Source organism: Mya arenaria, chromosome 3, assembly GCF_026914265.1.
Source record: "Mya arenaria isolate MELC-2E11 chromosome 3, ASM2691426v1".
NCBI classification, from domain to species: domain Eukaryota; kingdom Metazoa; phylum Mollusca; class Bivalvia; order Myida; family Myidae; genus Mya; species Mya arenaria.
The window spans coordinates 39,362,488-39,382,633 of NC_069124.1; the positions used below are offsets into that span (position 1 = coordinate 39,362,488).

At 35.3% G+C, this 20,146-nt stretch overlaps 1 protein-coding gene across 2 annotated transcripts in view; it reads right to left on the bottom strand.

Annotated features, from left to right (window-relative positions):
- Positions 1 to 20,146, bottom strand: part of LOC128228051 (translation factor Guf1, mitochondrial-like) — a 60,890-nt gene that overhangs the window by 17,987 nt on the left and 22,757 nt on the right. For both annotated transcript variants that reach the window (XM_052939094.1, XM_052939093.1), the window contains exons 9-10: positions 7,591 to 7,681; positions 5,787 to 5,916 (exon numbers count right to left, since the gene is read on the bottom strand). In XM_052939094.1, the coding sequence (XP_052795054.1) occupies positions 5,787 to 5,916; positions 7,591 to 7,681 (221 nt within the window). The remainder of the gene's footprint in view (positions 1 to 5,786; positions 5,917 to 7,590; positions 7,682 to 20,146) is intronic.

Genomic DNA, 20,146 nt, shown 5'->3' on the forward strand with positions numbered 1-20,146 from the left:
GTTTTGGCAAGTTCTAAGTTGGGCAATGGTTCCATTTGAAGTCATACCATTGGTTTGGCAGGTTTAAAGTTGAGCAATGGTTCCATTTGAAGTCATACCATTGGTTTGGCAGGTTTAAAGTTGGGCGATGGTTCCATTTGAAGTCATACCATTGGTTTGGCAGGTTTAAAGTTGGGCAATGGTTCCATTTGAAGTCATACCATTGGTTTGGCAGGTTTAAAGTTGGGCAATGGTTCCATTTGAAGTCATACCATTGGTTTGGAAGGTTTAAAGTTGGGCAATGGTTCCATTTGAAGTCATACCATTGGTTTGGCAGGTTTAAAGTTGGGCAATGGTTCCATTTGAAGTCATACCATTGGTTTGGCAGGTTTAAAGTTGGGCAATGGTTCCATTTGAAGTCATACCATTGGTTTGGCAAGTTTAAAGTTGGGCAATGGTTCCATTTGAAGTCATACAATTGGTTTGGCAGGTTTAAAGTTGGGCAATGGTTCCATTTGAAGTCATACCATTGGTTTGGCAGGTTAAAAGTTGGGCAATGGTTCCATTTGAAGTCATACCATTGGTTTGGCAGGTTTAAAGTTGGGCAATGGTTCCATTTGAAGTCATACCATTGGTTTGGCAGGTTTAAAGTTGGGCAATGGTTCCATTTGAAATCATACCATTGGTTTGGCAGGTTTAAAGTTGGGCAATGGTTCCATTTGAAGTCATACCATTGGTTTGGCAGGTTTAAAGTTGGGCAATGGTTCCATTTGAAGTCATACCATTGGTTTGGCAGGTTTAAAGTTGGGCAATGGTTCCATTTGAAATTATACCATTGGTTTGGCAGGTTTAAAGTTGGGCAATGGTTCCATTTGAAGTCATACCATTGGTTTGGCAGGTTTAAAGTTGGGCAATGGTTCCATTTGAAATTATACCATTGGTTTGGCAGGTTTTAAGGTGGGCAATGGTTCCATTTGAAATCATAACATTAATTTGGTAGGTTTAAAGTTGGGCAATGGGTTCTATTTGAAATTATATAATTGGTTTGGCAGGTTTAAAGTTGGGCAATTGTTCCATTTGAAATCATACCATTGGCTTGGCAGGTTTAAAGTTGGGCAATGGTTCCATTTGAATTCATACCATTGGCTTGGCAGGTTTAAAGTTGGGCAATGATTCCATTTGAAATCATACCATTGGCTTGGCAGGTTTGAAGGTGGGCAATGGTTCCATTTGAAATCATAACATTAATTTGGTAGGTTTAAAGTTGGGCAATGGGTACTATTTGAAATTATACCATTGGTTTGGCAGGTTTAAAGTTGGGCAATGGTTCTATTTGAAATCATACCATTGGTTTGGCAGGTTTAAAGTTGGGCAATTGTTCCATTTGAAATCATACCATTGGTTTGGCAGGTTTAAAGTTGGGCAATGGGTTCTATTTGAAATCATACCATTGGTTTGGCAGGTTTTAAGTTGGGCAATGGGTTCTATTTGAAATCATACCATTTGTTTGGCAGGTTTTAAGTTGGGCAATGGTTCTATTTGAAATCATACCATTGGTTTGGCAGATTTTTTAAGTTGGGCAATGGTTCTATTTGAAATCATACCATTGGTTTGGCAGGTTTTAAGTTGGGCAATGGGTTCTATTTGAAATCATACCATTGGTCTGGCAGGTTTAAAGTTGGGCAATGGTTCTATTTGATATCATACCATTAGGTTGGCAGGTTTTAAGTTGGGCAATGGGTTCTATTTGAAATCTTACCATTTGGTTGGCAGGTTTAAAGCCAGGAAAAGGGTTCTATATGTATTTATTACCATTGGTTTGGCAGGTTTAAAGTCTGGGAAGGGTTCTATAAGTATTTACCCTTGGTTTTGCAGGTTTAAAGTTGGGCAATGGTTCCATTTGAAGTCATACCATTGGTTTGGCAGGTTTAAAGTTGGGCAATGGTTCCATTTGAAGTCATACCATTGGTTTGGCAGGTTTAAAGTTGGGCAATGGTTCCATTTGAAGTCATACCATTGGTTTGGCAGGTTTAAAGTTGGGCAATGGTTCCATTTGAAATTATACCATTGGTTTGGCAGGTTTAAAGTTGGGCAATGGTTCCATTTGAAGTCATACCATTGGTTTGGCAGGTTTAAAGTTGGGCAATGGTTCCATTTGAAGTCATACCATTGGTTTGGCAGGTTTAAAGTTGGGCAATGGTTCCATTTGAAGTCATACCATTGGTTTGGCAGGTTTAAAGTTGGGCAATGGTTCCATTTGAAGTCATACCATTGGTTTGGCAGGTTTAAAGTTGGGCAATGGTTCCATTTGAAGTCATACCATTGGTTTGGCAGGTTTAAAGTTGGGCAATGGTTCCATTTGAAGTCATACCATTGGTTTGGCAGGTTTAAAGTTGGGCAATGGTTCCATTTGAAATTATACCATTGGTTTGGCAGGTTTAAAGTTGGGCAATGGTTCCATTTGAAGTCATACCATTGGTTTGGCAGGTTTAAAGTTGGGCAATGGTTCCATTTGAAATTATACCATTGGTTTGGCAGGTTTTAAGGTGGGCAATGGTTCCATTTGAAATCATAACATTAATTTGGTAGGTTTAAAGTTGGGCAATGGGTTCTATTTGAAATTATATAATTGGTTTGGCAGGTTTAAAGTTGGGCAATTGTTCCATTTGAAATCATACCATTGGCTTGGCAGGTTTAAAGTTGGGCAATGGTTCCATTTGAAGTCATACCATTGGCTTGGCAGGTTTAAAGTTGGGCAATGATTCCATTTGAAATCATACCATTGGCTTGGCAGGTTTGAAGGTGGGCAATGGTTCCATTTGAAATCATAACATTAATTTGGTAGGTTTAAAGTTGGGCAATGGGTACTATTTGAAATTATACCATTGGTTTGGCAGGTTTAAAGTTGGGCAATGGTTCTATTTGAAATCATACCATTGGTTTGGCAGGTTTAAAGCTGGGCAATTGTTCCATTTGAAATCATACCATTGGTTTGGCAGGTTTAAAGTTGGGCAATGGGTTCTATTTGAAATCATACCATTGGTTTGGCAGGTTTTAAGTTGGGCAATGGGTTCTATTTGAAATCATACCATTTGTTTGGCAGGTTTTAAGTTGGGCAATGGTTCTATTTGAAATCATACCATTGGTTTGGCAGATTTTTTAAGTTGGGCAATGGTTTTATTTGAAATCATACCATTGGTTTGGCAGGTTTTAAGTTGGGCAATGGGTTCTATTTGAAATCATAACATTGGTCTGGCAGGTTTAAAGTTGGGCAATGGTTCTATCTGATATCATACCATTAGGTTGGCAGGTTTTAAGTTGGGCAATGGGTTCTATTTGAAATCATACCATTGGGTTGGCAGGTTTAAAGCCAGGAAAAGGGTTCTATATGTATTTATTACCATTGGTTTGGCAGGTTTAAAGTCTGGGAAGGGTTCTATAAGTATTTACCCTTGGTTTTGCAGGTTAAAAGTTGGGCAATGGTTCCATTTGAAGTCATACCATTGGTTTGGCAGGTTTAAAGTTGGGCAATGGTTCCATTTGAAGTCATACCATTGGTTTGGCAGGTTTAAAGTTGGGCAATGGTTCCATTTGAAATTATACCATTGGTTTGGCAGGTTTAAAGTTGGGCAATGGTTCCATTTGAAGTCATACCATTGGTTTGGCAGGTTTAAAGTTGGGCAATGATTCCATTTGAAATCATACCATTGGTTTGGCAGGTTTAAAGGTGGGCAATGGTTCCATTTGAAATCATAACATTAATTTGGTAGGTTTAAAGTTGGGCAATGGGTTCTATTTGAAATTATATAATTGGTTTGGCAGGTTTAAAGTTGGGCAATTGTTCCATTTGAAATCATACCATTGGCTTGGCAGGTTTGAAGGTGGGCAATGGTTCCATTTGAAATCATAACATTAATTTGGTAGGTTTAAAGTTGGGCAATGGGTACTATTTGAAATTATACCATTGGTTTGGCAGGTTTAAAGTTGGGCAATGGTTCTATTTGAAATCATACCATTGGTTTGGCAGGTTTAAAGTTGGGCAATTGTTCCATTTGAAATCATACCATTGGTTTGGCAGGTTTAAAGTTGGGCAATGGGTTCTATTTGAAATCATACCATTGGTTTGGCAGGTTTTAAGTTGGGCAATGGGTTCTATTTGAAATCATACCATTTGTTTGGCAGGTTTTAAGTTGGGCAATGGTTCTATTTGAAATCATACCATTGGTTTGGCAGATTTTTTAAGTTGGGCAATGGTTTTATTTGAAATCATACCATTGGTTTGGCAGGTTTTAAGTTGGGCAATGGGTTCTATTTGAAATCATAACATTGGTCTGGCAGGTTTAAAGTTGGGCAATGGTTCTATCTGATATCATACCATTAGGTTGGCAGGTTTTAAGTTGGGCAATGGGTTCTATTTGAAATCATACCATTGGGTTGGCAGGTTTAAAGCCAGGAAAAGGGTTCTATATGTATTTATTACCATTGGTTTGGCAGGTTTAAAGTCTGGGAAGGGTTCTATAAGTATTTACCCTTGGTTTTGCAGGTTAAAAGTTGGGCAATGGTTCCATTTGAAGTCATACCATTGGTTTGGCAGGTTTAAAGTTGGGCAATGGTTCCATTTGAAGTCATACCATTGGTTTGGCAGGTTTAAAGTTGGGCAATGGTTCCATTTGAAATTATACCATTGGTTTGGCAGGTTTAAAGTTGGGCAATGGTTCCATTTGAAGTCATACCATTGGTTTGGCAGGTTTAAAGTTGGGCAATGATTCCATTTGAAATCATACCATTGGTTTGGCAGGTTTAAAGGTGGGCAATGGTTCCATTTGAAATCATAACATTAATTTGGTAGGTTTAAAGTTGGGCAATGGGTTCTATTTGAAATTATATAATTGGTTTGGCAGGTTTAAAGTTGGGCAATTGTTCCATTTGAAATCATACCATTGGCTTGGCAGGTTTAAAGTTGGGCAATGGTTCCATTTGAAGTCATACCATTGGCTTGGCAGGTTTAAAGTTGGGCAATGATTCCATTTGAAATCATACCATTGGCTTGGCTGGTTTGAAGGTGGGCAATGGTTCCATTTGAAATCATAACATTAATTTGGTAGGTTTAAAGTTGGGCAATGGGTACTATTTGAAATTATACCATTGGTTTGGCAGGTTTAAAGTTGGGCAATGGTTCTATTTGAAATCATACCATTGGTTTGGCAGGTTTAAAGTTGGGCAATTGTTCCATTTGAAATCATACCATTGGTTTGGCAGGTTTAAAGTTGGGCAATGGGTTCTATTTGAAATCATACCATTGGTTTGGCGGGTTTTAAGTTGGGCAATGGGTTCTATTTGAAATCATACCATTTGTTTGGCAGGTTTTAAGTTGGGCAATGGTTCTATTTGAAATCATACCATTGGTTTGGCAGATTTTTTAAGTTGGGCAATGGTTCTATTTGAAATCATACCATTGGTTTGGCAGGTTTTAAGTTGGGCAATGGGTTCTATTTGAAATCATACCATTGGTCTGGCAGGTTTAAAGTTGGGCAATGGTTCTATTTGATATCATACCATTAGGTTGGCAGGTTTTAAGTTGGGCAATGGGTTCTATTTGAAATCTTACCATTGGGTTGGCAGGTTTAAAGCCAGGAAAAGGGTTCTATATGTATTTATTACCATTGGTTTGGCAGGTTTAAAGTCTGGGAAGGGTTCTATAAGTATTTACCCTTGGTTTTGCAGGTTTAAAGTTGGGCAAGGGTTCTATATGTATTACCATTGGTTTGGCAGGTTTATGGCCTGGGAAGGGTTCTACATGTATTTACCATTGGTTTGGCAGGTTTAAAGCCGGGCAGAGGCTCTACAGGCTCATTAGCATGATAGATTGTCTCTCCAACCAGGACTTCTTTGATGTTCTTAATGTTCGCTGTCACGTACCCCACCTGGCCCGCATATCTAGAAAAAATAGTATTAAGTTTACCCTGACCCTATCTCTGGAAAATGTTTAAGGGTAAAACGCTTATAAATTCAGCCAAATTACTTACTTAAACTTTACTAACAAGTTAAGTTATTATGCATATTATACCAAAAGCAAAAATGGTATGCTTAGCTTGATCCTGCTACAAGGGACTGTGGATTGTTCATGAAATTGGGGCCAGTAAAGAGAAAATAGCTGAGGGCTTTGACTTAAACATTTCAGTCCATTTCCTTGGTAGAAACCAATCCTTGTTTCCATTTTAAACCAACAAGAGGGTACCGTATTTTCTCGACTATAAGACGGGGAAATTGGGTCCCGATTTTTACCCCCAAAGTAGGGGACCCGTCTTATAAGCGAGTCGATAAAATATTAAAAAAAGATTCAAGTCAAAATCAGTAAAATTTTACATAGGGTATTCGTCTATCCAGTATATCGTCTGCTGATACAAGTATGGGGCAATTAAGTAAACAACAACACGAAATATCTTCACCGCGCGTGCTCTGACGTCACACAGTGTACCGTTATATCTGCATTTTTTCTCATGGCGCGTGTCAGTATAATTAGTTTGACAGATATATCAAATCAATAAATTGGAATCTTAATATGATGTAGGTACCTAACTGTCAATTTGATTAAGCAAACAAATGACAATGCGAATATGAATCCTTTATGTTCGTCGCCAATCAAGGGACAATATTGCCTGAAGCATTATTGCTAAACAAACACCTATTTATGCCGCGGCTTTTCGCAGTTATGTTATTAAAGCCATTTATTTTGCCGAAGAACTTCATTGGTGTCTTCAATAAAAAAACAAAAAAAACATATGTTGTTATTGATTAATTATTACAATTCCGATAAGTAACGACCTGTCCTGCAAACTTATGTACTCATTTTTAACCTACCTCCAAATAGAGAGCTCACAGTTGACTGCCATTTTCTTTGAGGAAAACAAAAACAGTTACCGCGAAAGTCGATAATTGTCCGTTGAGCTTGAACATTTTTACACATTAGGAAGAATTTTAGCATTTTAGATTTGCTTAAAAATTGACCCCGTCTTATAAGCGAGTCGAAACAAAAAGCACCAGATTTCATGGGCAAAGTTAGGGGGCCGTCTTATAAGCGAATCGCCTTATAGTCGAGAAAATACGGTAAGCTACTTAAACCAATGACCTCATGGGTGGGCGCTGGAAACCTCTACAGTCTACCAACGCTTTTATCATAGCAAAAGAGTAACACAAACCATGCATAGCAAATGCTCTTCTGTTGTTTTTCAGTCAAAAAGGGCATTACTCAACAATCATAAAGCCAGAGTTATGGGTCTTGCTGTACATGTGTGTAGTGTCTTTGGCAACTGATGAACCCAGTTTGGTTGTTTTTATGTTATGGCCATGGCTATGGTATTTGCACATCGACGCTAAAGCTATGAGAATTCCTCAAAATAAATTCTCATAAAAACAGACCAGCTTAAAGAGATATACTAAAGACTCCGAATTACTCCACATTTCACTTACAGTACAGCTAACAAAAAATGCCACAATGTGATGAAACCAGGTTTAAATTATTAAGTGAATTGAATGAAGGGTATTGGAGTGAATGTACTAGTTATCTAGTAACCAATAATACTAAATACACTGTCTATCAATTCAACTTACAAGATATCTGTTGGAACTTCAGTTGCCTGCATAATGCCTATTTCCTGCACCTCGTATGTTTTCTGTGTCTGGTGAGGCATAATCTTGTCACCTAAAAACAACATGTAAGAAAACGTGTATAAACGATGCTTCCGAACTCTCTTTTAGTGTACTCATCTGGTAAATACTACTACCTTAAAATTGAATATAGTGTCTTTAAAATAATGAATTTTCTTGTCAGGGGTGATAACAGACTGAAATCTCAAATCTTAAAAAAAAAACAGTTTCATGTAAAATAAGGTTTCAAGCAAAACCATTTAAATATATCCATTTCAAGATACTTCTTACTTTTCTTAATAAAATGTGGAGCTAAAAACAAACTTGACAAATATACCGCAGTCTTTCCTTGAATTCCTTATTCAGAATAAGTCCTCATCTTACTCCTTCCTGATATGGACGTCAGTAGATATTTTTTAGCAAAAGTTTGAAATTTAGACAAATGTTGATGGTTCAGCTCTTTGTGTTTCTATGTGTTTTCATTGAACAAAACCAGTCCTTGCTATACTAACCATACAGGATTTTATGATGAAACAAGTCATTGCAGTACTATGCATGTATAGTATTTCCATAACAACACTAATCATTGCAAGAATACAGGATGTCATGTCAAAACAAGTCATTGCAATACTTAGCAAACAGGATTCTATGACAAACCAGTCATTGCAATACTAAGCATACAGAATGTCATAACAAAACCAGCCATTGAAAGCCATTTAAATGCAATTCTTAGGTACATGTAAAGAGTTTGAAAATCAAAAGCAAAGGGCTATACATCTTTAGCTGACTTACATGTATGGCTAGAGAAAATAATTTCATAGTGTTATCGCTATGTAACTGTATGGAGACCACCCCAACATTATTATAAGGGATGGCACCCTTCTCAAAAAAAATACACTTTTTACCAAAACCCGCTTAAAACGCACTAAAAAGTGTATTTTTCCTGCGTTTTTCTGAAAAAAGAGTATTTTTTCTGCGTATTTTTATGATTAACTGCGTTATAAGTGTATCTTTTCTAAAAAAGTGTATTTTTTCTGCGTCTTTTGTTAACTGAAGTGCGTTTTGTGTGTGAATAAGCGCGTCTTTTCTAACAGAAGTGCGTTAAAGTGTATTTTTTCTGTCAATAAGTGCGCTTTTTATACAGAAGTGCGTTAAAAGTGAATCTTATAGGTTTTCGTTTTCAGCAGAGTGCGTTTTAAGTGGATCTTTTAAGGGAAAAGTGCGTCTTTTATTTTGTTTCTTTTTTTACCACCAATAAGTGCGTTTTAAGTGCGTCTTTTATTTTGATATTTTTCTGACCACCAGTAAGTGCGTTTTAAGTGCGTCTTTTTGTTAAGAAGTGAATCTTTTACTTTTTTTAATGTGAATTATGCCCTTCTCAAAAAAAAAACATTTATGAAATACACACATAAATACAAGAATATGAATGAATGAATAAATCAACCAGTAAATAAGCATTTTATTATTGATCAATATGCCTTCAAAATAAAAAAAATAAAATAATGAAATAAAAAGAAAGATTATTTTAAAAATCAAAAATATATTATCATTTCTTATTTATTGTGTAATCAAAAGAACACATTTTACTTATAGGCAAGAATCAATTGCATGTAATTACAACATTTATAGAATTATTATTCCTTAAGTTTCTTGTTATGACTACCAAATTCTTTGTCATTTCCTTTCCTATTTTACAACATGCATGATAAGCCTGATCTTATCTGATTGTACCAAGGACCAATTAAATCTCAGCATTTAGGGAGCCAATTTCAAATCAAAGCTACTGGTAGCCATTTTGTTGGGATTTCATTAAAAAAATATTGATGATGTTTTAATTAATAAATGGATTTACACCAATTAAAACAAATTAATATTAAAGGGATTAGTGAAGTAAAATAATGATCATTAGATCAGGTGAATATGAACTATTATTATAAACATGACAATACCACTATTGGATGGTTTGTGATAAACTGACATGTGAAAGCACTCAGGTCATGGTATGTATTCTTTATTTCAGTTGTTAATTTAACTGTTATGACACTTGACTACTTGTGGGACTTTTGTTTGTCGACTTTCAATCTAGTGCACATATTTTAATAAATAACAATACTGTTGTAGATAGTAGCTGGAAGTAGGATTATTGGTCCCAGATAGTAAATGTAGTTTTAAAACTCTATAAAGATGCACTTGTTTTATCCTTATATATGTTAATATAATATTAACATACTAAGCTGAAATTGCCATGTTTCCATAAATATGCACACTAGCACCTTTAAAGTTACACAAATGATTACAGTGTTGGTTTTTGGAGGGGTCATAAAACGGTCATCTTCCACATGGCTTACCAGTTATTGGAAACTGGCCAAATTGGGTCAATCAATTTAAGTACTAATAATTAAAAGTCATTACTTATTTAAAATATGATACCCTGTTTTATTCCAGAGCTGTCAGGAATCTCTAGATTTGACAAAAATATAACAAAAGATCCTTGAGACTGTCATTTTCCAATTTGTACCTTACAGTTTCATAATTTTCTATCAATTATTTTTGCCACTGATTAAAAGGTTATTTTATTATTGCTAAATTTGACAAATATGTACTTGTTTGTCTGACTGTAAAAACATTATGTCCAGTTACAAGGTGTCATGTTAACTTAATTATGAGATAATTTTTTTTTTATATATGTAACACAATCTCATGTTTAGGAATGGAAATTTTGGGAGAAGTGACTTCTCCCTTCAGCCAATTTAGGGAGAAGTGGGGAGACTTTAGGGAGAAGTGATACTTTTCGTAACACCTGATACAAAAACTATGCCATACCACTCACCTAAGTTTATATTCACATTAAAATTGATTGCTATAACTATATAAAATGTTCATTACATAATGTATCATTTTTGGCTCAGCAAAAGTGTATTTGTCAATGTCACATAGTTTATCTCAAAAAAGCATCTAAAATGAAACAAACAAAAAAAGACAGCTAAGGTTTTGAAATAATCAAAATGACCTTATAAATGAACTGTCAATATAGTAGTGGAACGAATGTTGTTTTGGTACGTTCGGGATAGGGTACGAATGTCGCATTCAGCTATGCTGTTATTTACTTGTCTCTTGCTAAATAATTTTAAATATACTGACATTTAAAAAAAAAAGACATTTAAATCAGTGTCCTTGATAAAAAAAAATACCAATACATAATGGAAGGGTTGAAAAATTAACTCGGAAAATTGTTTTGACAAAATGGCGATCTCGCCGATTTTTTTTGACATCGTAACTGTGACAGGAGAAAATCACTGTAAGTAAACATTACATAAAGCAAAAAAAATATTTTTTTATGTTTACAAATCAATTTTTATCATGGACATTTCACTAAAACCAATCAAATATTTGGTGATACGTTTGATACGTTGATTTTCTTAGCCTACCGCTTGCCGAGATGGCTATATGACCGTCTGCTTCAAAAGCAACAATGTTTAAATGTCTTGCATTGTTTGTTCAATACATATATTAATTACTTTTTAACTTCATTAATGCTTGACACGATTTTTCATAATTATGTCGCCTTTTTATTATCTCCTTTTAACGAACTTATATCATTTGATCAGGGTCTTCTCAATGTACATTCTTATTGGTTAACTTTCAATAGCTCCGTCTTCTGGCGATGTTTTGGTAATTGGATGACACGGCCCAATTATCGGATTAGGAGATGACCAATTTGTACGAATGACTTAATTATTGTGATGTTTTGACTAATGTGACAGTGGCCAAATACTCGCTGATTGACAGATTTACAATGTGCTAAAATTTTCGGCGAAGTGAATGTCGCTTTGATGATACAAATGGGCGAAGTCTGGGAATTTTAGGCGACCACTTCGCCCAAGTCGCCCCCTCGCGAGATATATATAAACAAATATTTTCTTTTTACCTCCAAAAAGCGCACTAAAAACGCACTATCGCACTAAGAAGTGCGTATTCTTTCTCAAAAAACGCACTTAAATGCGTTTTAACTGTGCTTTTTGGTGGTAAAAAATGCACTTTCAGAAAAGACGCACTCAACTGCGTTTTAAGTGCGCATTTTGGGGTTAAAAACGCAGTTAAACGCACTTCTTTGTGAAGAGGTTTTTTTTCCGCACTTTTAAGTGCGTTTTTTGCACAGAAGTGCGTTTTGAGTGCATTTTTTACCCCAAAAAAACGTGGTTTAAACACACTTAGTGCGTTCTTTTTGTGTAAGTTCGTTTTAAGTGTATTTCTTTGTTAAAAAACGCACTTAAAATACACTCAAGTGCGTTTTTCGAGCGTTTTTTGTAAAAAGCGCATAAAAAACGCTTAGGCCACAACAAATTGATCATTTGTTCGTCGGATTTGCCGCACTTACTATTTGGCCGCGCATATTATTTTTTTTGTTTACTTCTGAATTTCCTCTATTTTCTGAAGTTCTTTTACTAAGAATTTAATCCTTCAACGTCAACTTCGCCTTTTTTGAAGGTATTTCCATGCTTTACATTCTTCGCGAGCAAAATTTCCTCGTGTCAGGACAAAATCAGGTCCGGGTAACCGCAAAACAGCCGATTTTTGTTGACAGTCTTTTTTGTCGGGAATATTTTGCAGGACGCACCGTTGTTATTTATTTCCGGTATCAATTTTCGGGTTACTTTCAGTTTTCGTAATGTAAAATACACGTTTTAAATGAAAATCAGTGTCAAAGTCAATGGATTACAGTCTTTAGTAAACAACAACAGTTTCACAGCGTCGAAGGCAATAATTATCTATGTGTGTTTTAAGTAATTCATTGTTTTGTACTCAAAATTTTGTGTTAAATAATAACTAAATCGGATTTTGAGTGCAAAACTTATATTAAAATACACGGACACACGACTTAACACAATTGAACATGTTTTGGTGAGTTATTTTTTAAATTTTCTAAAATGCATTTCTCAGTTTTCATATAATCATAATCGTTATAAACAGATAAAAATAGTAGGACTTGTAAATGTTTTAGAAACAGCCTGTACATTGAATTTATGAACCAGTCAATCCACGCCCCCTTCCCCCCAGGTCCTGGGGTATACCAGGGATAGTCGGGGAAATGGGCCAAGTTTTTACCTTCAAGGTGGCCCCACAGTGCCGGGTTAATGCAGTGGATATACCCGGGGTTGGCTGGACTGAAAATCAAAGTCCCCGCTATTCCCCGGACCTTGGGGCATGGTTACAATTGACTACTGCATTACATACACATGGAAAGTATAAAAAACATCAGTAAAATCAGAAAATAAAACCTTTTATATGTAAAATGACTGTTTTAATTTTCTCAATTCTTCGTTTTTATCCACTTGTTTTCTTTGATCCATTTGTATAAAATGGCCTGTAATTAAAGTGGCCTGTTTCTTATGGGCATTGAAGCTATGGAGGCCGACATGATATTCTTTTTCAAGGCACGGACCTATAAACCATAGGTTCGGGGTAAAGGCGGGTTCTTTAAAGGGAAATATCTTTATTCCACCACCTGCTCTAATATAATGACTGGTGCCACATTTGCAGATTTGTTTGATACTGCTTCATTTATGTTGTCCCGCAATTTAATCCACAGTGTCTTTTTTAGATATGTTCTCTGTGTTATTTACATTTTCAATCTTCTGAAATGTCAAAGTCACTAGTAGTTGACACCATTTTAATCATGTGCTTCAAGAGGGTCAAATTTAGACCTGACCCAATATTTAGAAATGCTCAAATCATGAATAACTCTTACAAGTCTAAAATGTCATTTTGTAATAGTAAGTTGCGGAATGAATACAATAGTTTTCTTTTTGGTCTTCGAATAAATGTATGTTACTATGAGGAATGTTGTCTTTACAATAAATCCACGTTTAAATTGAAGTTAATAGTAAAGCACTGGACCTTATTGCCATTTGTTAAATATTGAGACAGATTTACATGTCACTGTGATACAATCAAAACCTTATCATTAATAACTGAACATATTTTTGCAATTAAAAAGCATTTCTTGACATAATTGTATGATAAATTTGGTAACAAATATGCTTTTTTTTTTTTTTTAATTTTTCGCCTTGCGCTCGCCTCTGATTTGCCTTAAATTTAAAAAAAAGTATTTTTTTTTTTTTTTCGCTCGCTCGCTCCTACTTTTTTTGGGCAAAATCCGTAGAACAAATGATCAATTTGTTGTGGCCTTAAGTGCGCTTTTCTGTTCAATTTTATTCACTTTTTACGCACTCGGTAAGAAAAATACGCTTAAAACGCAGTGCCAATACCGCTGCGTTTAACGTGCGTTTTCCGAACTTTTTTGAGAAGGGGGTGCACCGAGTACCCGAGTACTCAATCAATCCGCCGAGTACTCGAGTACTTATTCACTTCTCTATTACTCGGAAAAAAATGTTTAAAGTTCATGATATACAGACAATGTAGCAGTACTGGTGTGTTGCCAATAACACAACGTACGGTCCCTGTAATCCCCTCTATGTACACAATTGTCCCTAAAAATTAAATGACAGTTGTTGTGAGAGTATACAAACTGTCAACCAAGGGCCCTTATTTGCAATTGGCGAAGTTTTGAAAGTGGTCTATCTCCTACACAATTATATTGTGCCAATTAGTAACAATCAATTAGTAGTTATCACCAAACAATGCACGTTGACCAGCGAATTAGGAAGGACAGTTATGAGCATTGATTCTTTAAGCAGCGTATTTTTGGGAATTATTAGTGGACACAGCTTTGGGCTTTTTAAGAAAAAATCAGAAACTGGACAAAAAACATTTTTTGACAAGAGGCCCATGAGGGCCTATGATTTACTGGCATTGCTTGTTTGGTCATTTTATATCTTGAGCATGTACATATGGGTAATAGGCAACATAATGATAGGTCACTTGGAACACTTTGTATTAGTAAATGGGCGCTGTAACCATTAAAGTCTTGTTACCTATAGCATGCGATGTGAACATGGAGGCTATATAGACTACTGATATATTGCCAATTTCAAGGGGCCATAGCCCAGTCAAGCATGGGCAGATCTGACTGGTATTCAAAGAATTCAAGGCCTACAATAAATCATCACTGTCAAAGTTTTGTGAAGATTAATTAAAAACTGGAGGCTCTATTCTGTTCGCTCAATTATAGCAATTTTGACAATTTCAAGGGGCCATAACCCAGTCAGGCATGTACTTATCTGGCTGGTTTTTGAAAGAAACCATACTGGCTGAGAAGCAGTTTCCGACAGTTATTGTACGTTTTTATTGAATTATTTATACGTGTTTAAATACCTACTAAAATTGTTCACATTTTAGAAAACTACAGCTCAAGCTGCTATTATCGATATATTGTTCATATGTGTGACGTCACATATAGTGTATCTAATAGGGGCGCAAAGAGGGAACTTACGCTGTTCAGATTAGTTACACCAATTAAAACAAATTAATATTAAAGGGATTAGTGAAGTAAAATAATGATCATTAGATCAGGTGAATATGAACTATTATTATAAACATGACAATACCACTATTGGATGGTTTGTGATAAACTGACATGTGAAAGCACTCAGGTCATGGTATGTATTCTTTATTTCAGTTGTTAATTTAACTGTTATGACACTTGACTACTTGTGGGACTTTTGTTTGTCGACTTTCAATCTAGTGCACATATTTTAATAAATAACAATACTGTTGTAGATAGTAGCTGGAAGTAGGATTATTGGTCCCAGATAGTAAATGTAGTTTTAAAACTCTATAAAGATGCACTTGTTTTATCCTTATATATGTTAATATAATATTAACATACTAAGCTGAAATTGCCATGTTTCCATAAATATGCACACTAGCACCTTTAAAGTTACACAAATGATTACAGTGTTGGTTTTTGGAGGGGTCATAAAACGGTCATCTTCCACATGGCTTACCAGTTATTGGAAACTGGCCAAATTGGGTCAATCAATTTAAGTACTAATAATTAAAAGTCATTACTTATTTAAAATATGATACCCTGTTTTATTCCAGAGCTGTCAGGAATCTCTAGATTTGACAAAAATATAACAAAAGATCCTTGAGACTGTCATTTTCCAATTTGTACCTTACAGTTTCATAATTTTCTATCAATTATTTTTGCCACTGATTAAAAGGTTATTTTATTATTGCTAAATTTGACAAATATGTACTTGTTTGTCTGACTGTAAAAACATTATGTCCAGTTACAAGGTGTCATGTTAACTTAATTATGAGATAATTTTTTTTTTATATATGTAACACAATCTCATGTTTAGGAATGGAAATTTTGGGAGAAGTGACTTCTCCCTTCAGCCAATTTAGGGAGAAGTGGGGAGACTTTAGGGAGAAGTGATACTTTTCGTAACACCTGATACAAAAACTATGCCATACCACTCACCTAAGTTTATATTCACATTAAAATTGATTGCTATAACTATATAAAATGTTCATTACATAATGTATCATTTTTGGCTCAGCAAAAGTGTATTTGTCAATGTCACATAGTTTATCTCAAAAAAGCATCTAAAATGAAACAAACAAAAAAAGACAGCTAAGGTTTTGAAATAATCAAAATGACCTTATAAATGAACTGTCAATATAGTAGTGGAACGAATGTTGTTTTGGTACGTTCGGGATAGGGTACGAATGTCGCATTCAGCTATGCTGTTATTTACTTGTCTCTTGCTAAATAATTTTAAATATACTGACATTTAAAAAAAAAAGACATTTAAATCAGTGTCCTTGATAAAAAAAAATACCAATACATAATGGAAGGGTTGAAAAATTAACTCGGAAAATTGTTTTGACAAAATGGCGATCTCGCCGATTTTTTTTGACATCGTAACTGTGACAGGAGAAAATCACTGTAAGTAAACATTACATAAAGCAAAAAAAATATTTTTTTATGTTTACAAATCAATTTTTATCATGGACATTTCACTAAAACCAATCAAATATTTGGTGATACGTTTGATACGTTGATTTTCTTAGCCTACCGCTTGCCGAGATGGCTATATGACCGTCTGCTTCAAAAGCAACAATGTTTAAATGTCTTGCATTGTTTGTTCAATACATATATTAATTACTTTTTAACTTCATTAATGCTTGACACGATTTTTCATAATTATGTCGCCTTTTTATTATCTCCTTTTAACGAACTTATATCATTTGATCAGGGTCTTCTCAATGTACATTCTTATTGGTTAACTTTCAATAGCTCCGTCTTCTGGCGATGTTTTGGTAATTGGATGACACGGCCCAATTATCGGATTAGGAGATGACCAATTTGTACGAATGACTTAATTATTGTGATGTTTTGACTAATGTGACAGTGGCCAAATACTCGCTGATTGACAGATTTACAATGTGCTAAAATTTTCGGCGAAGTGAATGTCGCTTTGATGATACAAATGGGCGAAGTCTGGGAATTTTAGGCGACCACTTCGCCCAAGTCGCCCCCTCGCGAGATATATATAAACAAATATTTTCTTTTTACCTCCAAAAAGCGCACTAAAAACGCACTATCGCACTAAGAAGTGCGTATTCTTTCTCAAAAAACGCACTTAAATGCGTTTTAACTGTGCTTTTTGGTGGTAAAAAATGCACTTTCAGAAAAGACGCACTCAACTGCGTTTTAAGTGCGCATTTTGGGGTTAAAAACGCAGTTAAACGCACTTCTTTGTGAAGAGGTTTTTTTTCCGCACTTTTAAGTGCGTTTTTGCACAGAAGTGCGTTTTGAGTGCATTTTTTACCCCAAAAAAACGTGGTTTAAACACACTTAGTGCGTTCTTTTTGTGTAAGTTCGTTTTAAGTGTATTTCTTTGTTAAAAAACGCACTTAAAATACACTCAAGTGCGTTTTTCGAGCGTTTTTTGTAAAAAGCGCATAAAAAACGCTTAGGCCACAACAAATTGATCATTTGTTCGTCGGATTTGCCGCACTTACTATTTGGCCGCGCATATTATTTTTTTTGTTTACTTCTGAATTTCCTCTATTTTCTGAAGTTCTTTTACTAAGAATTTAATCCTTCAACGTCAACTTCGCCTTTTTTGAAGGTATTTCCATGCTTTACATTCTTCGCGAGCAAAATTTCCTCGTGTCAGGACAAAATCAGGTCCGGGTAACCGCAAAACAGCCGATTTTTGTTGACAGTCTTTTTTGTCGGGAATATTTTGCAGGACGCACCGTTGTTATTTATTTCCGGTATCAATTTTCGGGTTACTTTCAGTTTTCGTAATGTAAAATACACGTTTTAAATGAAAATCAGTGTCAAAGTCAATGGATTACAGTCTTTAGTAAACAACAACAGTTTCACAGCGTCGAAGGCAATAATTATCTATGTGTGTTTTAAGTAATTCATTGTTTTGTACTCAAAATTTTGTGTTAAATAATAACTAAATCGGATTTTGAGTGCAAAACTTATATTAAAATACACGGACACACGACTTAACACAATTGAACATGTTTTGGTGAGTTATTTTTTAAATTTTCTAAAATGCATTTCTCAGTTTTCATATAATCATAATCGTTATAAACAGATAAAAATAGTAGGACTTGTAAATGTTTTAGAAACAGCCTGTACATTGAATTTATGAACCAGTCAATCCACGCCCCCTTCCCCCCAGGTCCTGGGGTATACCAGGGATAGTCGGGGAAATGGGCCAAGTTTTTACCTTCAAGGTGGCCCCACAGTGCCGGGTTAATGCAGTGGATATACCCGGGGTTGGCTGGACTGAAAATCAAAGTCCCCGCTATTCCCCGGACCTTGGGGCATGGTTACAATTGACTACTGCATTACATACACATGGAAAGTATAAAAAACATCAGTAAAATCAGAAAATAAAACCTTTTATATGTAAAATGACTGTTTTAATTTTCTCAATTCTTCGTTTTTATCCACTTGTTTTCTTTGATCCATTTGTATAAAATGGCCTGTAATTAAAGTGGCCTGTTTCTTATGGGCATTGAAGCTATGGAGGCCGACATGATATTCTTTTTCAAGGCACGGACCTATAAACCATAGGTTCGGGGTAAAGGCGGGTTCTTTAAAGGGAAATATCTTTATTCCACCACCTGCTCTAATATAATGACTGGTGCCACATTTGCAGATTTGTTTGATACTGCTTCATTTATGTTGTCCCGCAATTTAATCCACAGTGTCTTTTTTAGATATGTTCTCTGTGTTATTTACATTTTCAATCTTCTGAAATGTCAAAGTCACTAGTAGTTGACACCATTTTAATCATGTGCTTCAAGAGGGTCAAATTTAGACCTGACCCAATATTTAGAAATGCTCAAATCATGAATAACTCTTACAAGTCTAAAATGTCATTTTGTAATAGTAAGTTGCGGAATGAATACAATAGTTTTCTTTTTGGTCTTCGAATAAATGTATGTTACTATGAGGAATGTTGTCTTTACAATAAATCCACGTTTAAATTGAAGTTAATAGTAAAGCACTGGACCTTATTGCCATTTGTTAAATATTGAGACAGATTTACATGTCACTGTGATACAATCAAAACCTTATCATTAATAACTGAACATATTTTTGCAATTAAAAAGCATTTCTTGACATAATTGTATGATAAATTTGGTAACAAATATGCTTTTTTTTTTTTTTTAATTTTTCGCCTTGCGCTCGCCTCTGATTTGCCTTAAATTTAAAAAAAAGTATTTTTTTTTTTTTTTCGCTCGCTCGCTCCTACTTTTTTTGGGCAAAATCCGTAGAACAAATGATCAATTTGTTGTGGCCTTAAGTGCGCTTTTCTGTTCAATTTTATTCACTTTTTACGCACTCGGTAAGAAAAATACGCTTAAAACGCAGTGCCAATACCGCTGCGTTTAACGTGCGTTTTCCGAACTTTTTTGAGAAGGGGGTGCACCGAGTACCCGAGTACTCAATCAATCCGCCGAGTACTCGAGTACTTATTCACTTCTCTATTACTCGGAAAAAAATGTTTAAAGTTCATGATATACAGACAATGTAGCAGTACTGGTGTGTTGCCAATAACACAACGTACGGTCCCTGTAATCCCCTCTATGTACACAATTGTCCCTAAAAATTAAATGACAGTTGTTGTGAGAGTATACAAACTGTCAACCAAGGGCCCTTATTTGCAATTGGCGAAGTTTTGAAAGTGGTCTATCTCCTACACAATTATATTGTGCCAATTAGTAACAATCAATTAGTAGTTATCACCAAACAATGCACGTTGACCAGCGAATTAGGAAGGACAGTTATGAGCATTGATTCTTTAAGCAGCGTATTTTTGGGAATTATTAGTGGACACAGCTTTGGGCTTTTTAAGAAAAAATCAGAAACTGGACAAAAAACATTTTTTGACAAGAGGCCCATGAGGGCCTATGATTTACTGGCATTGCTTGTTTGGTCATTTTATATCTTGAGCATGTACATATGGGTAATAGGCAACATAATGATAGGTCACTTGGAACACTTTGTATTAGTAAATGGGCGCTGTAACCATTAAAGTCTTGTTACCTATAGCATGCGATGTGAACATGGAGG